Source organism: Enoplosus armatus, chromosome 10 (assembly GCF_043641665.1).
Source record: "Enoplosus armatus isolate fEnoArm2 chromosome 10, fEnoArm2.hap1, whole genome shotgun sequence".
In the NCBI taxonomy this organism is placed as follows: domain Eukaryota; kingdom Metazoa; phylum Chordata; class Actinopteri; order Centrarchiformes; family Enoplosidae; genus Enoplosus; species Enoplosus armatus.
In genome coordinates this window covers 11696582-11716082 of record NC_092189.1, presented here as the reverse complement: position 1 = coordinate 11716082, position 19501 = coordinate 11696582, and the positions used below count along the sequence as shown (strand labels likewise).

Here is a 19501-nt window from a genome sequence, read left to right as displayed (position 1 = left end):
GACTCTCGGCATGCAAACACAATTGCACTGATCTACTGAGCCAGCCAAGCAGACATACAAAGCCAGTGGAGCAAGCAGCCACACCCCGCTTAAGAGAGCATACAGAATGAAAGTATTCTGTGATAGACATGCTGTACTCAGCTCATAGGCTCCTGTTTTTATAGTTCATGTTTCAGATCAAAATCAGGATCACAGTTACAAAACAAGAAATCCTAAATTGTGTTGATTGTGCCTGCATCAAGGCAAAAACAATTAGCATGACCAAACATAACGTCGTGATTCATCAGTTGACCAAGACACATCCCATACATTTCTGAATATAGCTCATGACCCCACTTGCAATTCATCCACTCCTCCTCGCATCCATTTTTCTCTCCCAAAAATGCCAGGGCAAAGTACAGTGATATACAGTTCAGTAAGAGACGAGTCTTTCTCACAAACGACCAGCTCACAGTGTAACCGAACACAACCCTGTACTTTTTATGTTTAATGAGATGCACCCATTTTTAATCACATCAATAAATCTTTTCTGGGCATCTGCTGTCCAGGCACAGCTTAGCACTGCTGCTGTATTGCAAAACACCCAATGCCTCACACACAAACATGTGCACATAAAATATGCAGACATGCGCACATACACACTGAGAGGACGTTATTGCTATCCAGCAGAGCACTTAATAAAACTGGACAGAGGAACTGCAGAGAAAGTGTGTTCATTCTCTCCTTCATGAAGCCGAGCTGCTGCTTTACTCTGAATCTGAACTGATACTCTCCCTTCTTGCATTCATACTCCACTCTGGCTTACTGCTTTATTTCACATGATGATCAGCTTTGAACAAAGACAAACTTAATGACAGTCTTAAAATACATGTTTTTCTGACAGTCATTTTCTAGGTAGGAAATCTAAGGTTGACCCAGTTGTTTGAAAGAAAAGATTATCTCCATACTATAAAATATCTAATTAGAAGCTCAACTATTTCCACCTTCACTGTTGCCTCCATATCTGCACCATCTGTTGCCTGATTTACAATGGAGATCTCCCTGACATAATCCATGTGTTTCTATCTAAATAAACCCATTTTCATTAAATATTGTGAGACGTCTATCGATGAGCCATACAAAAGCCACTTCCCCTCCCCCCTCCTCTGCTGCTCTCTCTATCCCTCCCTCCCTCCCTGCTTCATCCTCTTCCGCTGCTGTTGCTAAGACCGCTGAACGCATGCTAGTCTGTGGAAACCAGTAGACTCAGAGAGGTGGATCTCCTCGTGTGTTGCTATGGGCAACGCACAGTGTTCGACAGAGAATCAGCCCAGAAGCCAAGCATGCAGACCTTCACACATGTGGTAAAATATGACCTATTTTTTAGTCAGTCAAAAGGGCTCATCTGCACAGAAGCTTGTATAGTATATTATAATATATGACTGTATGCACTGTATGCACTCTTTTACACCACTGCCTAGTATTTTTCAAGTCCAAAGCACAACAAGCCAAACAAATGAAAAATGGTAAAAATATATGGCTTGCTGCTTTGCAGTCCTGTAATGAATGGAGATCCCTGCTGAAGCAAAGTGCCCCAGCCCCACCTGACTGGCTGTACATTGTGATTCACTGCACACCAGCCGCAGGCTCTCTCTCTCCCCCTCTCTCTGTCGTAGCTGCAGCCATTCATGGACCACTGAATCACCTCAACTACATCATCGAGCACAGACCTCAAGTAACTCTGTCTGTCGGTCAGTTACTCTCTTTACACACACGTAACAACCCTAATAGATAGGCGCACAGAGCAAAATATAGAAATAGTGCAAAAAAAACCCAAAACATAAAGCGTGTAAAACACACAGACCTCTGTACTCTCAGAGTTAAACACAAATTATATCTTTTAACATGTCTTTTTCAAATGACTATCTGGAAATGTATTTACTGAAAGAACATTATATCAGACGAGGAAGGCCAGATGCAGTAGCTCAAATGATGCGGATGTTAGGACAGTTACTGGAATAAACTATCCTTCATTGTGTGAAGGCATTTGTGAGGCATTAATTAGGTTTCAAAGCAAATTCATGATCTACTATGACACAAAAGCACATGGCCTTAAATAGGCACATTTAAACGTTTAAATAATTAATAGTCAAACTGGGTCAGTGCACTGAATACAAAGTTCTCAAAGGTCTGAAAGAAGTCAAATGTGATGAAATACTAAATAGACACAATATAACAGTTTAGAGGCATTCATATTCTGAAGGAAAGAGTGTGCTTTAGATATGTTCTCTTGTTCTTGAAAGCAACTGTCTCTTCAGTGTCACAAGAAAGCGTATATACTGCTATTTATGGAAACTTTTAAGAACTCATTTTACCAATATTTCACAACAATCCACATAACCAACACAAAATCTATATATTTTACACGCTTGTATAATTTCTTGGAAAATTTCATTGTTAAGTACATAGGGACAACACACAATTAAGGTAACAAAAACACAGCAAACTAATTGCAGTCCAATGTGTTATTTACTTATCAATTAACACTCTGGGCTGTGTGAGAACCAACCATACCACCACCTGTAAACTAACAACTTAACTCAGCAGTCTCATACCAACACATAATCTCCTCATTTCCCCCAGAAATTAATTTTAGGTCTGAGGTCCATTTCTATCCAGTTATTAGGAATAGGTGATGTGATTCAGTACTTTTGGCAATCATTGGGATCTGTATCTCCTCTATCACTGGCATTCATACCAGAATGCCTTGAAATAAAGTGACCTTTCTTACCTCTCCAGATGCCCTCCTCCTGTCAGGGAGCACCAGTGTATTCGCATGGCTGCCCGGGACTATAGTAGATCCTATACTCATTCTGGGTCCAACTAGCATGTACCGTTTGTCTCCAGATCTGTACTGGATGCTGTGACACAGCGTCCCGTCATAATTAGGCTCTTGTAGACATTTAGAAGTATAGTCTGTGCTTTTGGAGCACTGCATTGCAATCAGCACGATGATACTGATGAGAAAAAGTACTGAAACTGAGCCCAAAGTTATCATCAGGTAAAAAGTCACATCAGTCCCCTCCTCATCCTTTGTTGCACTTTTGACATCAGAAGCTGCAAAAGCCTCTTTGGGCTCCACAAGTTTGACAATCACAGTAGCTGTTGCTGAGAGCGAAACGTTGCCATTGTCTTTCACCAGTATGAGCAGTTTATGCTCAGCCTCGTCTGTCTCTGTGAATGAGCGAAGTGTTCTGATCTGTCCTGTATAGCGGTCCAAACCAAAGAGACTGTGGTCAGTAACTTCCTGCAGTGAAAACAGTAACCAGCCGTTATATCCTATATCAGCGTCATAGGCTCTGACTTTAGTCACCAAGTGCCCTGCGTTCACATTGCGGGGAATCTCCTCCACACCTTCAGCAGAACCGTTAGAGCTGACTGGATACAGGATGACTGGAGCGTTGTCGTTCTGATCCAGAATGAACACGTTCACTGTGACGTTGCTGCTGAGTGACGGAGTTCCAGAATCTGTGGCAACAACTTGGAACTGGAACGTTTTCAGAGTTTCAAAGTCAAAACTTTTCAGCGCCAAAATATCTCCATTTTCAGAGTTGATGTTTAGAAATGATGTAAATTGTTTGTGTTCATCCCCATTTCTCACAATGTTATATGATATGAGAGCATTATCACCCTCATCACAATCATGAGCACTCACTGAAAATAAAGAGGATCCTGCAACATTGTTCTCTATTACATAAAAAGTATACGGATTTGTTGAAAACTCTGGTCTGTTATCATTCACATCTGATACAGTCACACTTATTGTCCTATGAGATGACAAAGCTTGTTCACCAGCATCTTTAGCAATTATTGTTACGTCATACTTGGACTGATGCTCTCTATCCAGCAGAGATTTTGTGACTATAGAGTACATATTTTCTTGTAAAGACGGTGTTAATGTGAAAGGTACATCCTGACTTATATAACAGATTACCTTTCCATTTACACCTGAATCATTATCATTAACACTTATCAATGCTACTGTCGTTCCAGGTTTGGAGTCCTCAGGAATTGCACTTGAGAAGGATGTCACCTCAATCTCAGGTGCGTTGTCATTCAGGTCTACAATAGTTATTATTACACTTTTTTCTGTTGCTAGGGGGACTGGTCCTTTATCAGAAGCTTTGATGTCAATTTCATACCTGTCTTTTGCTTCGAAATCTATCAGTCCTTTAACAATGATTTCACCAGTATCAGCGTCAACTTCAAAAAGTTTACGTAATTTATAATTTACATTATCGCCGAACGAATAAACCACCTCCCCATTTAAACCGTCATCTAAATCCGTGGCATTTAATTGCATGATGGTTGTGCCAATAGGTGAATTTTCATTAAGCACCGCAGCATATGAGTCTTTGGCAAAAACGGGCATGTTGTCATTTACATCCAAAACATTAACAATAATTCCCAAGGTTCCTGATTTAGCAGGCTTTCCTCCATCAACAGCTGTCAGCAGTAATCTATGACTTCTTGCAGCTTCTTTGTCCAGCGGTTTATGCAAATACAAAACAGGAATTTTCCCATCTTCTCCTCTATCTTTAACCTCCAGACGAAAATGGTCATTATGACTGAGCTTATACAGTTGAATAGAATACACCTCGCTGTCTGGATCACGCGCGCCTTGTAGTTGAAATCGTGCCCCAGGTAAAGCAGATTCTGATATCTGTAAATTCGTCTCGTTTTCGGAGAAGGTGGGAGAATGATCGTTTACATCCAAAACCTCAATGGCGACGTAATGCACCTCTAACGGGCTCTCCAGCACAGTCTTTATGTTGACAATGCAGGTGCTGATCCGTTCGCACACCTCTTCTCGGTCTATTTTTCGGTTAACAAGTAAGATGCCATTATTGTTCAGTTGAAACAGGGGTTCGGTCGATCCGGAAACGATGCGAAATCCTCTAGCACTCAAAGCGCTGATATCCAGCCCTAAATCTTTGGCGATATTCCCAACAACAGCACCCACCGTAAGCTCTTCAGGAATAGAGTATCGTAGCTGTGCCGAGGCAACATTAAAAGTAAGATTCAAACAAGCAATGAGAGCGACCAGGGGCTCCAACCATGCTCTGCATCCTCGTCGAGCCATGTTGGATTAAAAATAAACAAAGCAAAACGATTACGAACGGTTAGAAATTAAAATGAGACTACACAGGAACTCCCATTTCGACCAAAATAACAATAGCTCGATATAAGAAAAATGTTGGTGAATGAGTCAAAGATTTGAAGCCCTCGCCCCAAAAGCACAAGTGCACCGTGTCGAGAAATGGCACAAAACTACTGACGTAGAGGATGTTCAACCGAGAGTCGTTCATTTTCACAAGCAGTGACACCATGCGAGCTGACGTTACAGTGCAGATAACTTTCAATGACAAAAACTTGTTTTTAAGTGGCTTTTGCAGTTCTTAAACGTTTCCATTGCCTGCTGAGGATGAAAGGAAAAAGGTCCAAACCATTTCAGAATATACAATAATTAGACGTGATCTTGAATGGATAATTAAAACCTATAATATGAAACGTATAATGAATAATAATAACTTTCATAGATCCATTAATTGGCTATAGCAGTTTTCTTACCTCTCCAGATGCCCTCCTCCTGTCAGGGAGCACCAGTGTATTCGCATGGCTGCCCGGGACTATAGTAGATCCTATACTCATTCTGGGTCCAACTAGCATGTACCGTTTGTCTCCAGATCTGTACTGGATGCTGTGACACAGCGTCCCGTCATAATTAGGCTCTTGTAGATATTTAGAAGTATAGTCTGTGCTTTTGGAGCACTGCATTGCAATCAGCACGATGATACTGATGAGAAAAAGTACTGAAACTGAGCCCAAAGTTATCATCAGGTAAAAAGTCACATCAGTCCCCTCCTCATCCTTTGTTGCACTTTTGACATCAGAAGCTGCAAAAGCCTCTTTGGGCTCCACAAGTCTGACAATCACAGTAGCTGTTGCTGAGAGTGAAACGTTCCCATTGTCTTTCACCAGTATGAGCAGTTTATGCTCAGCCTCGTCTGTCTCTGTGAATGAGCGAAGTGTTCGGATCTGTCCTGTATAGCGGTCCAAACCAAAGAGACTGTGGTCAGTAACTTCCTGCAGTGAAAACAGTAACCAGCCGTTATATCCTATATCAGCGTCATAGGCTCTGACTTTAGTCACCAAGTGTCCTGCGTTCACATTGCGGGGAATCTCCTCCACACCTTCAGCAGAACCGTTAGAGCTGACTGGATACAGGATGACTGGAGCGTTGTCGTTCTGATCCAGAATGAACACGTTCACTGTGACGTTGCTGCTGAGTGACGGAGTTCCAGAATCTGTGGCAACAACTTGGAACTGGAACGTTTTCAGAGTTTCAAAGTCAAAACTTTTCAGTGCCAAAATATCTCCATTTTCACTATTTATGTTGAGAAATGAAGCCAATTTATTTTCTTTGCTTCCATCTCTGAGAATATGATAGGAGATAAGAGCATTGTCGTTGTCATCACGATCAAAAGCTTTCACAGAAAACACGGAGACTCCTGGCTCATTCGCTTCAGTGACATAGAAAGTATAGGGACTCAGTGAAAACTGTGGTCTGTTGTCATTTACATCTGACACCACGACGCTTATTGTCTTTTCAGATGATAATGGAGGTTGACCAGCGTCTTTCGCAGTTATTGTCAGGTCATATTGTGACTGTGTCTCTCTGTCCAGAGGCGACTTGGTGACTAATGAATACATTTTGTCTTTTAAGGATGGTGATAAAGCAAAAGGAACATCCTCATCTATGGTGCAAATAACCTTTCCATTGAGACCAGAGTCCAAGTCATTTACACTGATAAGGGCAACTGTAGTTCCAGGTCTGGAATCTTCAGGGATGGAGCTGGAAAATGAGGTAATCTCAATCTCAGGTGCATTATCATTGACGTCAACTATCTTTATTATGACGCTTTTCTCTGTAGTTAGCGGAGCGAGACCTTTATCGGATGCCTCGATTTCAATTTCATACTTGTCCTTTTGCTCATAGTCTATAAGATCTCTGACAATTATTTCGCCTGTTGATGGATTGATATCAAAAAGCTTAAATAACTTATTACTCACACTGTTACCAAATGAGTAATACACCTCTCCATTTTGACCGTCATCCAAATCAGTTGCATTCACCTGTACGACAGTGGTTCCCACTGGGGCATTTTCAGATAGCGTAACAGAGTAAATATCTTCAGAGAAAATAGGTGTGTTATCATTTACGTCCAAAACCTTAACTCGAATTTTCATTTCGCCAGATTTTGGAGGTTTACCCCCATCCAGCGCCGTCAGCACTAAGGAGTGACTTCCAGCTGCTTCCCTATCTAAAGATTTTTGTAAAACCAATATTGGTATTTTACCATCTTCTCCTTTATCCCTAACTTCCAAACGAAAATGTTCGTTGTGGCTGATTTTGTATTGCTGCACCGAGAAATGTCCACTGTCTCGATCCCGTGAAGGTTTCAGCTGAAATCGTGCTCCGGGCAACACTGACTCAGAAATTTCCAACCGTTTCTCTTCCTCTGGGAAACTGGGAGAATGGTCATTTATATCCAACACCTCCACTTCAACATAATGCACTTCCAGTGGGTTTTCTAGCACGGTTTTTAGATTCATTAAACACGTACTGCTCTGCGCGCACACCTCTTCTCTGTCAATCTTTCGGCTCACATACAGGACGCCGTCGTTTTGATTTACATGGAAAAGGGGATCCGTGGTGCTAGAAACGATTCGATACTTCCTGTCTTTTAGCGTGCTTTTATCTAATCCCAGGTCTTTTGCAATATTTCCAACCACAGTTCCTTCGTTAACTTCCTCAGAGATGGAATATCGTATTTGCGCCGAGGCCACGCTCCACAAAAGCAGAGCAACCACGCAGCAGACCAAACATCCTCGCGCTCTTCGTGTCTCGTATCTTCTTTGTTCCATGGTTAAACCCGAAATCATCGGTAATCATTCACAAGATTAAAACTGCATTGCAATGATCGAATACAATAGTCCCATGTGTGAAAATATTCGTTCTCTTCTCACAACGACAGACATGAGGGCAAACAGACTATTTCCAAAAGCAGCAGTGAGCTCAGAAACGACTGTTAACAACGATCTGGGGAAGCTATCAAGAGGTGGAACCAAACTGCACTGACGACAACCACATGTAATGCTGACTTTTCCTATTACACTGACACCATGCGATCTAAATTCTTACTACAGAAAATCAAAAGCCCGTGGCACTTAAGCTGAATGGCATATGTTGTCTGTGTGTTTAATTATTTTGTATTTATCTCAAAACAGTAACCAAAAACGGTGGGGTGAATGGAAATAGATGAGGAGGCTGCTCACTCTTAACACAAAGCCTCCTTCTAATAAACAGAAAAAAAAAACCTTTCAAAATTTTGAGAATATTCTACCCAACACGTGGTAATATGTTTACTTCATAAGATTAAGTTTTATGAATTCAAACACTGAGATAAAGTCACTGTGGATTAATATAATTTATCAGCACTTACTGGAAAATGAGAGCAAACATGTTCAGCACCATAGACAGCGATTACACCAACCTCCCTTCTGTCCAACTTCATTTTGTAATATTATTCCCTGTCAAGTTTGCTTATAATGTATTATTGAAACTGGCTTATTTAACTTTTTCCATGCTGTCAAACCTTATGCATATTTATTGTTGCCTATGGTTGACTGTGGGCTAGGTATAGTAAAGGCGTGCTGATGGAGCACACTCATGTATCTAAAATCAGTCAGCTCTTGTTTTTTTGAAGAATGACTATCCTCATCTAATTACACCTGAGAAAATATGGTTTCAGTCAGTTATACCCGCAATTTTTAAATATCCTCCAACTGTAGAAAATGAGAATTAGGTAGAAAGACAGTATGAAAAGAAAGACAATGAGAGTTTCAGTCTGTTTCGCTGTTTATATTAACGTAGTCCAGGTTCATCTCTATATCATTAAAGAAAATGTGTCCTTAAACGACATAAGATCAAACTTGCCAAGAAAAACTCAAGAGTTGCCAATGAATCCAGTTGTTTTCAAAACCATACCAAGGCCCCAGGAAAGCATATAGTACAGTATATGTGCAGTGAAAAGATAATAAAATGGTCATCAGACACGCCACTGCTATCATAGAAAATAATAGAAATTGTGTTCAAAAGCAACTAATCTGAAATATGAAGTTAAGTTCACTTTTAAGTAATCAAAAGCTTTCTCTCCGCTTAATACAGATCATGATGTTTCCACTGTCATGAGTTTGATTTGCTTAAACAACTTAACCATGCATTAATTCTTTACTTTCTCCATTCATGTGTTGGAAAAAAAGTGAAACATGGACAATTAAAACTTTTCAGAAATGTACATTGTTACCGTATGGCTAACAAGTTTATTTGGCAGATATTGTTTGTTGAATATGAAGGTTTTATCTGGTACATTAATTATAAACACGTGGGTTTCCCCAAGATATATTTATTAGTGCCCAATGCTTAAATATAAATGTAATTCTTTGGAAAAACAAATGCTTGTTTAAATATGCCTTACCTCTCCAGATGTCAACCTCCTGTCAGGGAGCACCAGTGTATTCGCATGGCTGCCCGGGACTATAGTAGATCCTATACTCATTCTGGGTCCAACTAGCATGTACCGTTTGTCTCCAGATCTGTACTGGATGCTGTGACACAGCGTCCCATCATAATTAGGCTCTTGTAGATATTTAGAAGTATAGTCTGTGGTTTTGGAGCACTGCATTGCAATCAGCACAACGATACTGATGAGAAAAAGTACTGAAACTGAACCCAAAGTTATCATCAGGTAAAAAGTCACATCAGTCCCCTTCTCATCCTTTGTTGCACTTTTAACATCAGAAGCTGCAAAAGCCTCTTTGGGCTCCACAAGTTTGATAATCACAGTAGCTGTTGCTGAGAGTGAAACGTTCCCATTGTCTTTCACCAGTATGAGCAGTTTATGCTCAGCCTCGTCTGTCTCTGTGAAAGAGCGAAGTGTTCGGATCTGTCCTGTATAGCGGTCCAAACCAAAGAGACTGTGGTCAGTAACTTCCTGCAGTGAAAACAGTAACCAGCCGTTATATCCTATATCAGCGTCATAGGCTCTGACTTTAGTCACCAAGTGTCCTGCGTTCACATTGCGGGGAATCTCCTCCACACCTTCAGCAGAACCGTTAGAGCTGACTGGATACAGGATGACTGGAGCGTTGTCGTTCTGATCCAGAATGAACACGTTCACTGTGACGTTGCTGCTTAGTGACGGAGTTCCAGAATCTGTGGCAACAACTTGGAACTGAAACGTTTTCAGAGTTTCAAAGTCAAAACTTTTTAGTGCCAAAATATCTCCATTTTCACTATTTATGTTTAGAAAAGAAGCCAATTTATTTTCTTTGCTTCTATCTCTGAGAATATGATAGGAGATATGAGCATTGTCGTTGTCATCACGATCAAAAGCTTTAACAGAAAACACGGAGACTCCTGGCTCATTTGCTTCAGTGACGTAGAAAGTATAGGGACTCAGTGAAAACTGTGGTCTGTTGTCATTTACATCTGACACCACGACGCTTATTGTCTTTTCAGATGATAATGGAGGTTGACCAGCGTCTTTTGCAGTTATTGTCAGGTCATATTGTGACTGTTTCTCTCTGTCCAGAGGCGATTTGGTGACTAATGAATACATTTTGTCTTGTAAAGATGGTGTTAAAGCAAAAGGAACATCCTCATCTGTGGTGCAAATAACCTTTCCATTGAGACCAGAGTCCAAGTCATTTACACTGATAAGGGCAACTGTAGTTCCAGGTCTGGAATCTTCAGCGATGGAGCTTGAAAATGAGGTAACCTCAATCTCAGGTGCATTATCATTAACGTCAACTATCTTGATAATGACGCTTTTTTGTGTAGCCAGAGGAGCAAAACCTTTATCTGATGCTTGAATTTCAATCTCATATCTGTCTTTTTCCTCATAATCTATCAAACCTTTAACAGTTATTTCACCTGTTGATGGATTAATATCAAAAAGATTTAATAACCTACGATTTACAATACTGCTAAATGAGTAAACTACCTCTCCGTTCGTGCCGTCATCTAAATCAGTTGCATTCACTTGTATGACTGTTGTACCTACTGGAGCATTTTCATTTAGCATCACAGAATACACATCTTTAGAGAACACAGGTGCGTTGTCATTAATATCCAAAACATTGACTAGAATATTTATTTCGCCAGATTTTGGAGGTTTCCCTCCATCCAGTGCTGTCAGCACTAATGCGTGGCTTCTTGCTGCCTCCCTATCCAAAGATTTTTGCACAATTAATAAAGGTATTTTACCATCTTCTCCTTTATCCTTAACTTCCAAACGGAAGTGGTCATTGGTGCTGAGTTTATAGTGCTGAACAGAGAAAGGACCTCCGTCTGGATCTCTTGCGGGTTGTAGCGGAATACGTACTCCAGGTAACACGGACTCGTAAACCTCCAACGTTTTCTCTTCATCTTGGAAACTGGGAGAATGGTCATTTACATCCAGAACCTCCACTCCAACATAGTGTACCTCCAGTGGATTTTCTAGTACCGTTTTCAGATTTATCAAACATAAACTGCTTTGCACACACACCTCTTCTCTGTCAATCTTTCGGCTCACATACAGGACGCCATCATTCTGATTTACATGGAAAAGGGGATCCGCAGTACTTGAAACAATCCGATACTTTCTTTCTTTCAAAGTGCTTTTATCTAAACCGAGGTCTTTTGCTATATTTCCAACCACAGTTCCTTCGTTAACTTCCTCCGAAACTGAATATCGTATTTGTGCCGAGGCTACGTTCCACAAAAGCAGAGCAACCACACAGCCGACCAAACATCCTCGCGCACTTCGTGTCTCGTATCTTCTTTGTTCCATGGTTAAACCCGATATCATCCTTAATCCGTCACAAAAACGGTAACTGCGTTATAATGTCAGAATCCAACTCTTCCATGTGTGAAATTATTCATCCTTTTCTCACAGCGACGTACACGAGGGCAAACAGAGTATTTTCAAAGGCAGCAGTGAGAACAGAAACGACTGTTAACATCGAACTGAAAAAGCCAGCAAGAGGTGGAACCAAAATCCACCGACGACAAGCACATGCAATGCTGACTTTTTCTATTACACTGACACCATGCGATGAAAATTGTCATTGCGGAAAACCAAAAGCCAGTAGCAGCTTAGCTGAAATGTATATATTTATATTTTTCTTTTATCTAGAAATAGTGCCCACATAGTCAGCTGAATGAAAATGGATGGTGTGGCAGCTCGCTGACAACACAAAACTTCCTTTCAATAAAGGCAGAGAGCAAAACTTTTCAAAACGTCGAGAAGATTCTCCGCAACACGTGAGAATATATTGATATCATAATAACAAGTGATATGAATTAAAACAGATGACGTAAGTGAGTGGTTTGCTATATCGTTTACAATTAATGAACACGCACTGGGCAAACAGAGCCCTCACGTTCAGCACCATGGACAGAGATCTCAACGAACTCTACTCCTGTCCATCTACATTTGGTGATAGTATTATTATTCCATTGCAAATGTATTTGTTAACAATGCATAGATTTTTCCCATGATGCCTTACTTCTACCATGCGTTTCCGGAAGGGTTTCATTATGTGTTGCCTATCGCTGAGTATGGTATGGGTAGTAAAGGCGTATTATGCAATGCACAAGTGCATCTGATTATGGTCAGCTCATTTTGCTTGAGGCATGAGTCACCTCATCAAATTACGCACGAGCAACATTACTTCAATGGTCAGTTCAATCAACTCTTTAAAAATAACGTGCAAGTGTAAACAAGAGAAAAAGATGAAAGGTCATTAGATAAAGAATGTTAATTAATGAAAGCAAAACTTACAAGCATTCATCACTGGTGCAAAAGAAGATGCAGACAGGGAACCAGAGCGCAGAATCAAGTGTTGTTGAAGACAAGTCAGTATACTGATTGGACTTTTCAAACGAGTGACCAACCCAAGCAACTTCTAGAACTATTATATAAAATAATCTTTCACTGGTTATGCCATCCTTGTCCAGGTTCACTTATTATAGGAAAATGTGTCATTATGGGACAGCACACATGCCACAACTTCCATAAAAACATAAGTATGACGGGAAAAGCTTTATTTGAAATTCCTTACCTCTCCAGATGCCCTCCTCCTGTCAGGGAGCACCAGTGTATTCGCATGGCTGCCCGGGACTATAGTAGATCCTATACTCATTCTGGGTCCAACTAGCATGTACCGTTTGTCTCCAGATCTGTACTGGATGCTGTGACACAGCGTCCCGTCATAACTAGGCTCTTGTAGATATTTAGAAGTATAGTCTGTGCTTTTGGAGCACTGCATTGCAATCAGCACGATGATACTGATGAGAAAAAGTACTGAAACTGAGCCCAAAGTTATCATCAGGTAAAAAGTCACATCAGTCCCCTCCTCATCCTTTGTTGCACTTTTAACATCAGAAGCTGCAAAAGCCTCTTTGGGCTCCACAAGTTTGACAATCACAGTAGCTGTTGCTGAGAGTGAAACGTTCCCATTGTCTTTCACCAGTATGAGCAGTTTATGCTCAGCCTCGTCTGTCTCTGTGAATGAGCGAAGTGTTCGGATCTGTCCTGTATAGCGGTCCAAACCAAAGAGACTGTGATCAGTAACTTCCTGCAGTGAAAACAGTAACCAGCCGTTATATCCTATATCAGCGTCATAGGCTCTGACTTTAGTCACCAAGTGTCCTGCGTTCACATTGCGGGTAATCTCCTCCACACCTTCAGCAGAACCGTTAGAGCTGACTGGATACAGGATGACTGGAGCGTTGTCGTTCTGATCCAGAATGAACACGTTCACTGTGACGTTGCTGCTTAGTGACGGAGTTCCAGAATCTGTGGCAACAACTTGGAACTGGAACGTTTTCAGAGTTTCAAAGTCAAAACTTTTTAGTGCCAAAATATCTCCATTTTCAGAATTTATGTTGAGAAAAGAAGCCAATTTATTTTCTTTGCTTCCATCTCTGAGAATATGATAGGAGATAAGAGCATTGTCGTTGTCATCACGATCAAAAGCTTTAACAGAAAACACGGAGACTCCTGGATTGTTACCCTCGGTTACATAGAAAGTATAGGGACTCAGTGAAAACTGTGGTCTGTTGTCATTAACATCTGACACCACAACGCTTATTGTCTTTTCAGACGATAGTGACGGTTGACCACCGTCTTTTGCAACTACTGTTATGATATATTGTGACTGTGTCTCTCTGTCCAGAGGCGATTTGGTGACTAATGAAAACATTTTGTCTTGTAAAGATGGTGTTAAAGCAAAAGGAACATCCTCATCTATGGTGCAAATAACTTTCCCATTGAGACCAGAGTCCAAGTCATTTACGCTGATAAGGGCAACTGTAGTTCCAGGTCTGGAATCTTCAGGGATGGAGCTGGAAAATGAGGTAACCTCAATCTCAGGTGCATTATCATTGACGTCAACTATCTTGATAATGACGCTTTTTTCTGTAGTAAGAGGAGCGAGACCTTTATCGGATGCCTGAATTTCAATTTCATATTTGTCCTTCTCCTCATAATCTATTAAACCTTTAACAGTTGTTTCACCTGTTAATGGATTGATATCAAAAAGACTTAATATTTTTTTATTCATACTCTTGCTAAATGAGTAAACTACTTCTCCGTTTGCACCGTCATCTAAATCAGTTGCATTTACTTGTATAACTGTTGTACCTACTGGAGCATTTTCATTGAGCATTACAGAATAAATATCTTTAGAGAAAACAGGCACATTATCATTAACATCTAAAACATTTACTAGAATATTCATTTCACCAGACTTCGGAGGTTTCCCTCCATCCAGTGCGGTCAGCAGCAATAAGTGGCTTCCTGCAGTTTCTCTGTCCAAAGATTTCTGGACAACCAATATTGGTATTTTGCCATCATCACCTTTATCCCTAACTTCCAACCGGAAGTGATCATTTTGGCTTAGTTTATATTGCTGCACGGAGAAATGTCCACTGTCTCGATCCCGTGAGGCTTTTAGCTGAAATCGTGCTCCGGGCAACACGGACTCTGAAATCTCCAACGTTGTCTCTTCATCTGGGAAACTGGGAGAATGGTCATTAATATCCAGCACTTCCACACTAACGTAGTGTACCTCCAGTGGGTTTTCTAGCACGGTTTTTAGATGTATTGAACACGTACTGCTCTGCGCGCACACCTCTTCTCTGTCAATCTTTCGGCTCACATACAGGACGCCATCGTTTTGATTTACATGGAAAAGGGGATCCGCAGTACTAGAAACAATCCGATACTTCCTGTCTTTCAGTGTGCTTTTATCTAATCCCAGGTCTTTTGCAACATTTCCAACCACAGTTCCTTCGTTAACTTCCTCGGAGATGGAATATCGTATTTGCGCCGAGGCCACGCTCCACAAAAGCAGAGCAACCACACTGACGACCAAACATCCGTGCGCCCTTCCTGGCTCGAATCTTCTTTGTCCCATGTTTAAACCATTAATCCATCACAAGAACAATAACTTCGTAGTACAGATGAAATCCAACACGTTCCGCACTTTAAATATTCATTCACTTCATATATATCCAGAAATTTTCCAAACGGACCATCGACACAAAACCAGCACAGAAATGATCCTGCCAGCATCGAAATGAAAATGTTGTCAGGAGGTGGAACCACAGATAAATGACGACAAGCTCATGTACGCCGACTTTTTATATTACACTGACACCATGCGACCTCATATCTCACTGCAGAAATTGAAAGGATGTACTTCACATTAGGTCAAGCATAGTTTGGTTTTATGCCATAACGAACCTCTGAGCAAAGTTAGTCGAGTGTATGGAAAGAGATCAGGGGGCTGAGTCTGTAAACAAGTGACCATAAAACCGCCGTCAAAATGTGTTTTGAAGATCGTACACAAGACTAGTTAGTATTGTTTGTATACTATGGTTATTATTTTATGAATTAAGACACCGTGATCAGAAAAGAAATCTAAACACTTTCAGCACCAAGGACAGCGATCGCGACGTTTTTCAGTACAGTACACCCATTTGATGAAGGCGTTGTCACATCTTTTCAGTTTTTTGATAGTGCGAAGTCGACGTGATCGGGTTTGTCAAACTGTCATACGGCACTTGCATTTCTACGGGGTGCTATAGCGTCCTCTGTCATGTGTTGTTTCTGGTTAAGTGAAAGACTATACACACACACCAATCGGACATAAGTCAGCTTTCATTTGCTTGTCAGCCAATTTAAATGATCAATCTTGTTTAAGGAATGGAAGAAGGTTTTACGCGTGTATAATTAGACAAGATACCACATTAGCATAAAGTAACAACAAAATACCAAAGCAAAATAAAAGAGCTACAAGCATTGTTCATACTATTTCTCAGGGGAAGGATGTTAAACCGGCCACTGAGTCAGAATTGTTCTGATAGAGTTGATGAAGACATTGACAGAGTATGTAACTACGAAAATTTAGTCAACCTAAATTACTGTGTATTACTAGAAATAAGTAGTTAAATAAGTTGTAAAAAAAAAAAAAAGACAAAAGGTCATAATTGCAAGAGAAAATCAGGGAAGCCGACACACATCCTGTGCCATGCTATACAAAACAATACCGAGGGAGGCATAGTTGATATGTTTAGTAAACAAACAATACATTTAGTCACCATACAATTTGCACTTAAATATGCCTTACCTCTCCAGATGCCCTCCTCCTGTCAGGGAGCACCAGTGTATTCGCATGGCTGCCCGGGACTATAGTAGATCCTATACTCATTCTGGGTCCAACTAGCATGTATCGTTTGTCTCCAGATCTGTACTGGATGCTGTGACACAGTGTGCCGTCATAATTAGGCTCTTGTAGATATTTAGAAGTATAGTCTGTGGTTTTGGAGCACTGCATTGCAATCAGCACGATGATACTGATGAGAAAAAGTACTGAAACTGAGCCCAAAGTTATCATCAGGTAAAAAGTCACATCATTCCCCTTCTCATCCTTTGTTGCGCTTTTGACATCAGAAGCTGCAAAAGCCTCTTTGGGCTCCACAAGTCTGACAATCACAGTAGCTGTTGCTGAGAGTGAAACGTTCCCATTGTCTTTCACCAGTATGAGCAGTTTATGCTCAGCCTCGTCTGTCTCTGTGAATGAGCGAAGTGTTCGGATCTGTCCTGTATAGCGGTCCAAACCAAAGAGACTGTGGTCAGTAACTTCCTGCAGTGAAAACAGTAACCAGCCGTTATATCCTATATCAGCGTCATAGGCTCTGACTTTAGTCACCAAGTGTCCTGCGTTCACATTGCGGGGAATCTCCTCCACACCTTCAGCAGAACCGTTAGAGCTGACTGGATACAGGATGACTGGAGCGTTGTCGTTCTGATCCAGAATGAACACGTTCACTGTGACGTTGCTGCTTAGTGACGGAGTTCCAGAATCTGTGGCAACAACTTGGAACTGGAACGTTTTCAGAGTTTCAAAATCAAAACTTTTTAGTGCCAAAATATCTCCATTTTCAGTATTTATGTTGAGAAAAGAAGCCAATTTATTTTCTTTGCTTCCATCTCTGAGAATATGATAGGAGATATGAGCATTGTCGTTGTCATCACGATCAAAAGCTTTAACAGAAAACACGGAGACTCCTGGCTCATTCGCTTCAGTGACATAGAAAGTATAGGGACTCAGTGAAAACTGTGGTCTGTTGTCATTTACATCTGACACCACAACGCTTATTGTCTTTTCAGATGATAATGGAGGTTGACCAGCGTCTTTTGCAGTTATTGTCAGGTCATACTGTGACTGTGTCTCTCTGTCCAGAGGCGATTTGGTGACTAATGAATACATTTTGTCTTGCAAAGATGGTGTTAAAGCAAAAGGAACACCCTCATCTATCGAGCAAATAACTTTTCCATTGAGACCAGAGTCCAAGTCATTTACGCTGATAAGGGCAACTGTAGTTCCAGGTCTGGAATCTTCAGGGATGGAGCTGGAAAATGAGGTAACCTCAATCTCAGGTGCATTATCATTGACGTCAACTATCTTGATTATCACACTTTTCTCTGTAGTTAGCGGAGCGAAACCTTTATCGGATGCTTCAATTTCAATTTCATATCTTTCCTTCTCCTCATAATCTATTAAACCTTTTACAGTTATCTCACCTGTTGATGGATTAATATCAAATATATTCAATATATTTTGATTCATACTGTTGCTAAATGAGTAAACTACATCTCCGTTAGTGCCGTCATCTAAATCTGTCGCATTCACTTGTATGACTGTTGTACCTACTGGAGCATTTTCATTTAGCATCACAGAGTAAACGTCTTGGGAGAAAGAAGGCGCGTTATCGTTAATATCCAAAACATTAACGAGAATATTCATATTACCAGACTTCGGAGGTTTCCCTCCATCTGCTGCCGTTAGTACCAATGAATGGCTTTCTGCAGTTTCCCTGTCTAATGATTTTTGAACAACCAATATTGGTATTTTGCCATCGTCTCCCTTATCCTTAACTTCCAAACGGAAGTGATCGTTGTGGCTTAGTTTATATTGCTGCACGGAGAAATGTCCACTGTCTCGATCTCGTGAGGCTTTTAGCTGAAATCGTGCTCCGGGCAACACGGACTCTGAAATCTCCAACCTTTTCTCTTTCTCTGGGAAACTGGGAGAATGATCATTTATATCCAGCACTTCCACACTAACGTAGTGTACCTCCAGTGGGTTTTCTAGCACGGTTTTTAGATTCATTAAGCACGTACTGCTCTGCGCGCACACCTCTTCTCTGTCAATCTTTCGGCTCACATACAGGACGCCATCGTTTTGATTTACATGGAAAAGGGGATCCGCAGTACTAGAAACAACACGATATTTCCTGTCTTTCAGTGTGCTTTTATCTAATCCCAGGTCTTTTGCTATATTTCCAACCACAGTTCCTTCGTCAACTTCCTCGGAGATGGAATATCGTATTTGCGCCGAGGCCACGCTCCACAAAAGCAGAGCAACCACACTGACGACCAAACATCCGTGCGCCCTTCCTGGCTCGAATCTTCTTTGTCCCATGGTTAAACCCGAAATCATCAGTAATCCATCACAAAGACAATAACTTCGTTGTATAGACGGACTCCAATACGTTATTTGTAAAAATTCATAACGTGATATATATTCAGAAATTGGGGAAAACCGACCATCGACACAAGATGAGCACAGTAACAATCCTGCCGGTGTCGAAGTGAAAATGCTGTTAGGAGGTGGAACCCAATAGAAATGACGACAAGCTCATGTACGCTGAATTTTTATATTACACTGACACCATGCGACACTATATGTCACTGCAGAAATTGAAAGGATGTACTGCACATCAGGTCTATGGTAGATTCGTTGTCAGCCATTGCGAACTTCTGAGCAACGTCAGTCTGGT

At 41.0% G+C, this 19501-nt stretch overlaps 5 protein-coding genes across 5 annotated transcripts; all 5 read right to left on the bottom strand.

The window, feature by feature from the left end:
* Positions 1-2121: 2121 nt before the first annotated feature.
* On the bottom strand, positions 2122-5122 carry LOC139291736 (protocadherin alpha-8-like). Its single transcript, XM_070913842.1, has 2 exons — positions 2771-5122; positions 2122-2196 (listed from the first exon to the last, which is right to left on the bottom strand). Exons 1-2 carry the CDS (start codon positions 5120-5122, stop codon positions 2122-2124), a joined length of 2427 nt encoding a protein of 808 aa, XP_070769943.1.
* Positions 5123-5592: 470 nt separating this feature from the next.
* LOC139291735 (protocadherin alpha-6-like) lies at positions 5593-7968 on the bottom strand. Its single transcript, XM_070913840.1, has one exon. The coding sequence runs from the start codon at positions 7966-7968 to the stop codon at positions 5593-5595; it is 2376 nt and encodes a 791-aa protein (XP_070769941.1).
* A 1598-nt stretch (positions 7969-9566) lies between these two features.
* LOC139291734 (protocadherin alpha-8-like) lies at positions 9567-11939 on the bottom strand. Its single transcript, XM_070913839.1, has one exon. The coding sequence runs from the start codon at positions 11937-11939 to the stop codon at positions 9567-9569; it is 2373 nt and encodes a 790-aa protein (XP_070769940.1).
* Positions 11940-13194: 1255 nt separating this feature from the next.
* Positions 13195-15570, bottom strand: LOC139291731 (protocadherin alpha-3-like). Its single transcript, XM_070913837.1, has one exon. It carries the CDS (start codon positions 15568-15570, stop codon positions 13195-13197), a length of 2376 nt encoding a protein of 791 aa, XP_070769938.1.
* A 1200-nt stretch (positions 15571-16770) lies between these two features.
* LOC139291730 (protocadherin alpha-3-like) lies at positions 16771-19143 on the bottom strand. Its single transcript, XM_070913836.1, has one exon. It carries the CDS (start codon positions 19141-19143, stop codon positions 16771-16773), a length of 2373 nt encoding a protein of 790 aa, XP_070769937.1.
* Between the last annotated feature and the right edge of the window lie 358 nt (positions 19144-19501).

Coding starts and splice junctions, on each gene's coding strand:
- LOC139291736 (XM_070913842.1), bottom strand. CDS start 5,122: ATGGCTCGACGAGGATGCAGAGCATGGTTGGAGCCCCTGGTCGCTCTC. Junction 2,197..2,770: donor GGAGGAGGGCATCTGGAGAG/GTAAGAAAGGTC, acceptor GTGTCTATTTAG/TATTTCATCACATTTGACTT.
- LOC139291735 (XM_070913840.1), bottom strand. CDS start 7,968: ATGGAACAAAGAAGATACGAGACACGAAGAGCGCGAGGATGTTTGGTC.
- LOC139291734 (XM_070913839.1), bottom strand. CDS start 11,939: ATGGAACAAAGAAGATACGAGACACGAAGTGCGCGAGGATGTTTGGTC.
- LOC139291731 (XM_070913837.1), bottom strand. CDS start 15,570: ATGGGACAAAGAAGATTCGAGCCAGGAAGGGCGCACGGATGTTTGGTC.
- LOC139291730 (XM_070913836.1), bottom strand. CDS start 19,143: ATGGGACAAAGAAGATTCGAGCCAGGAAGGGCGCACGGATGTTTGGTC.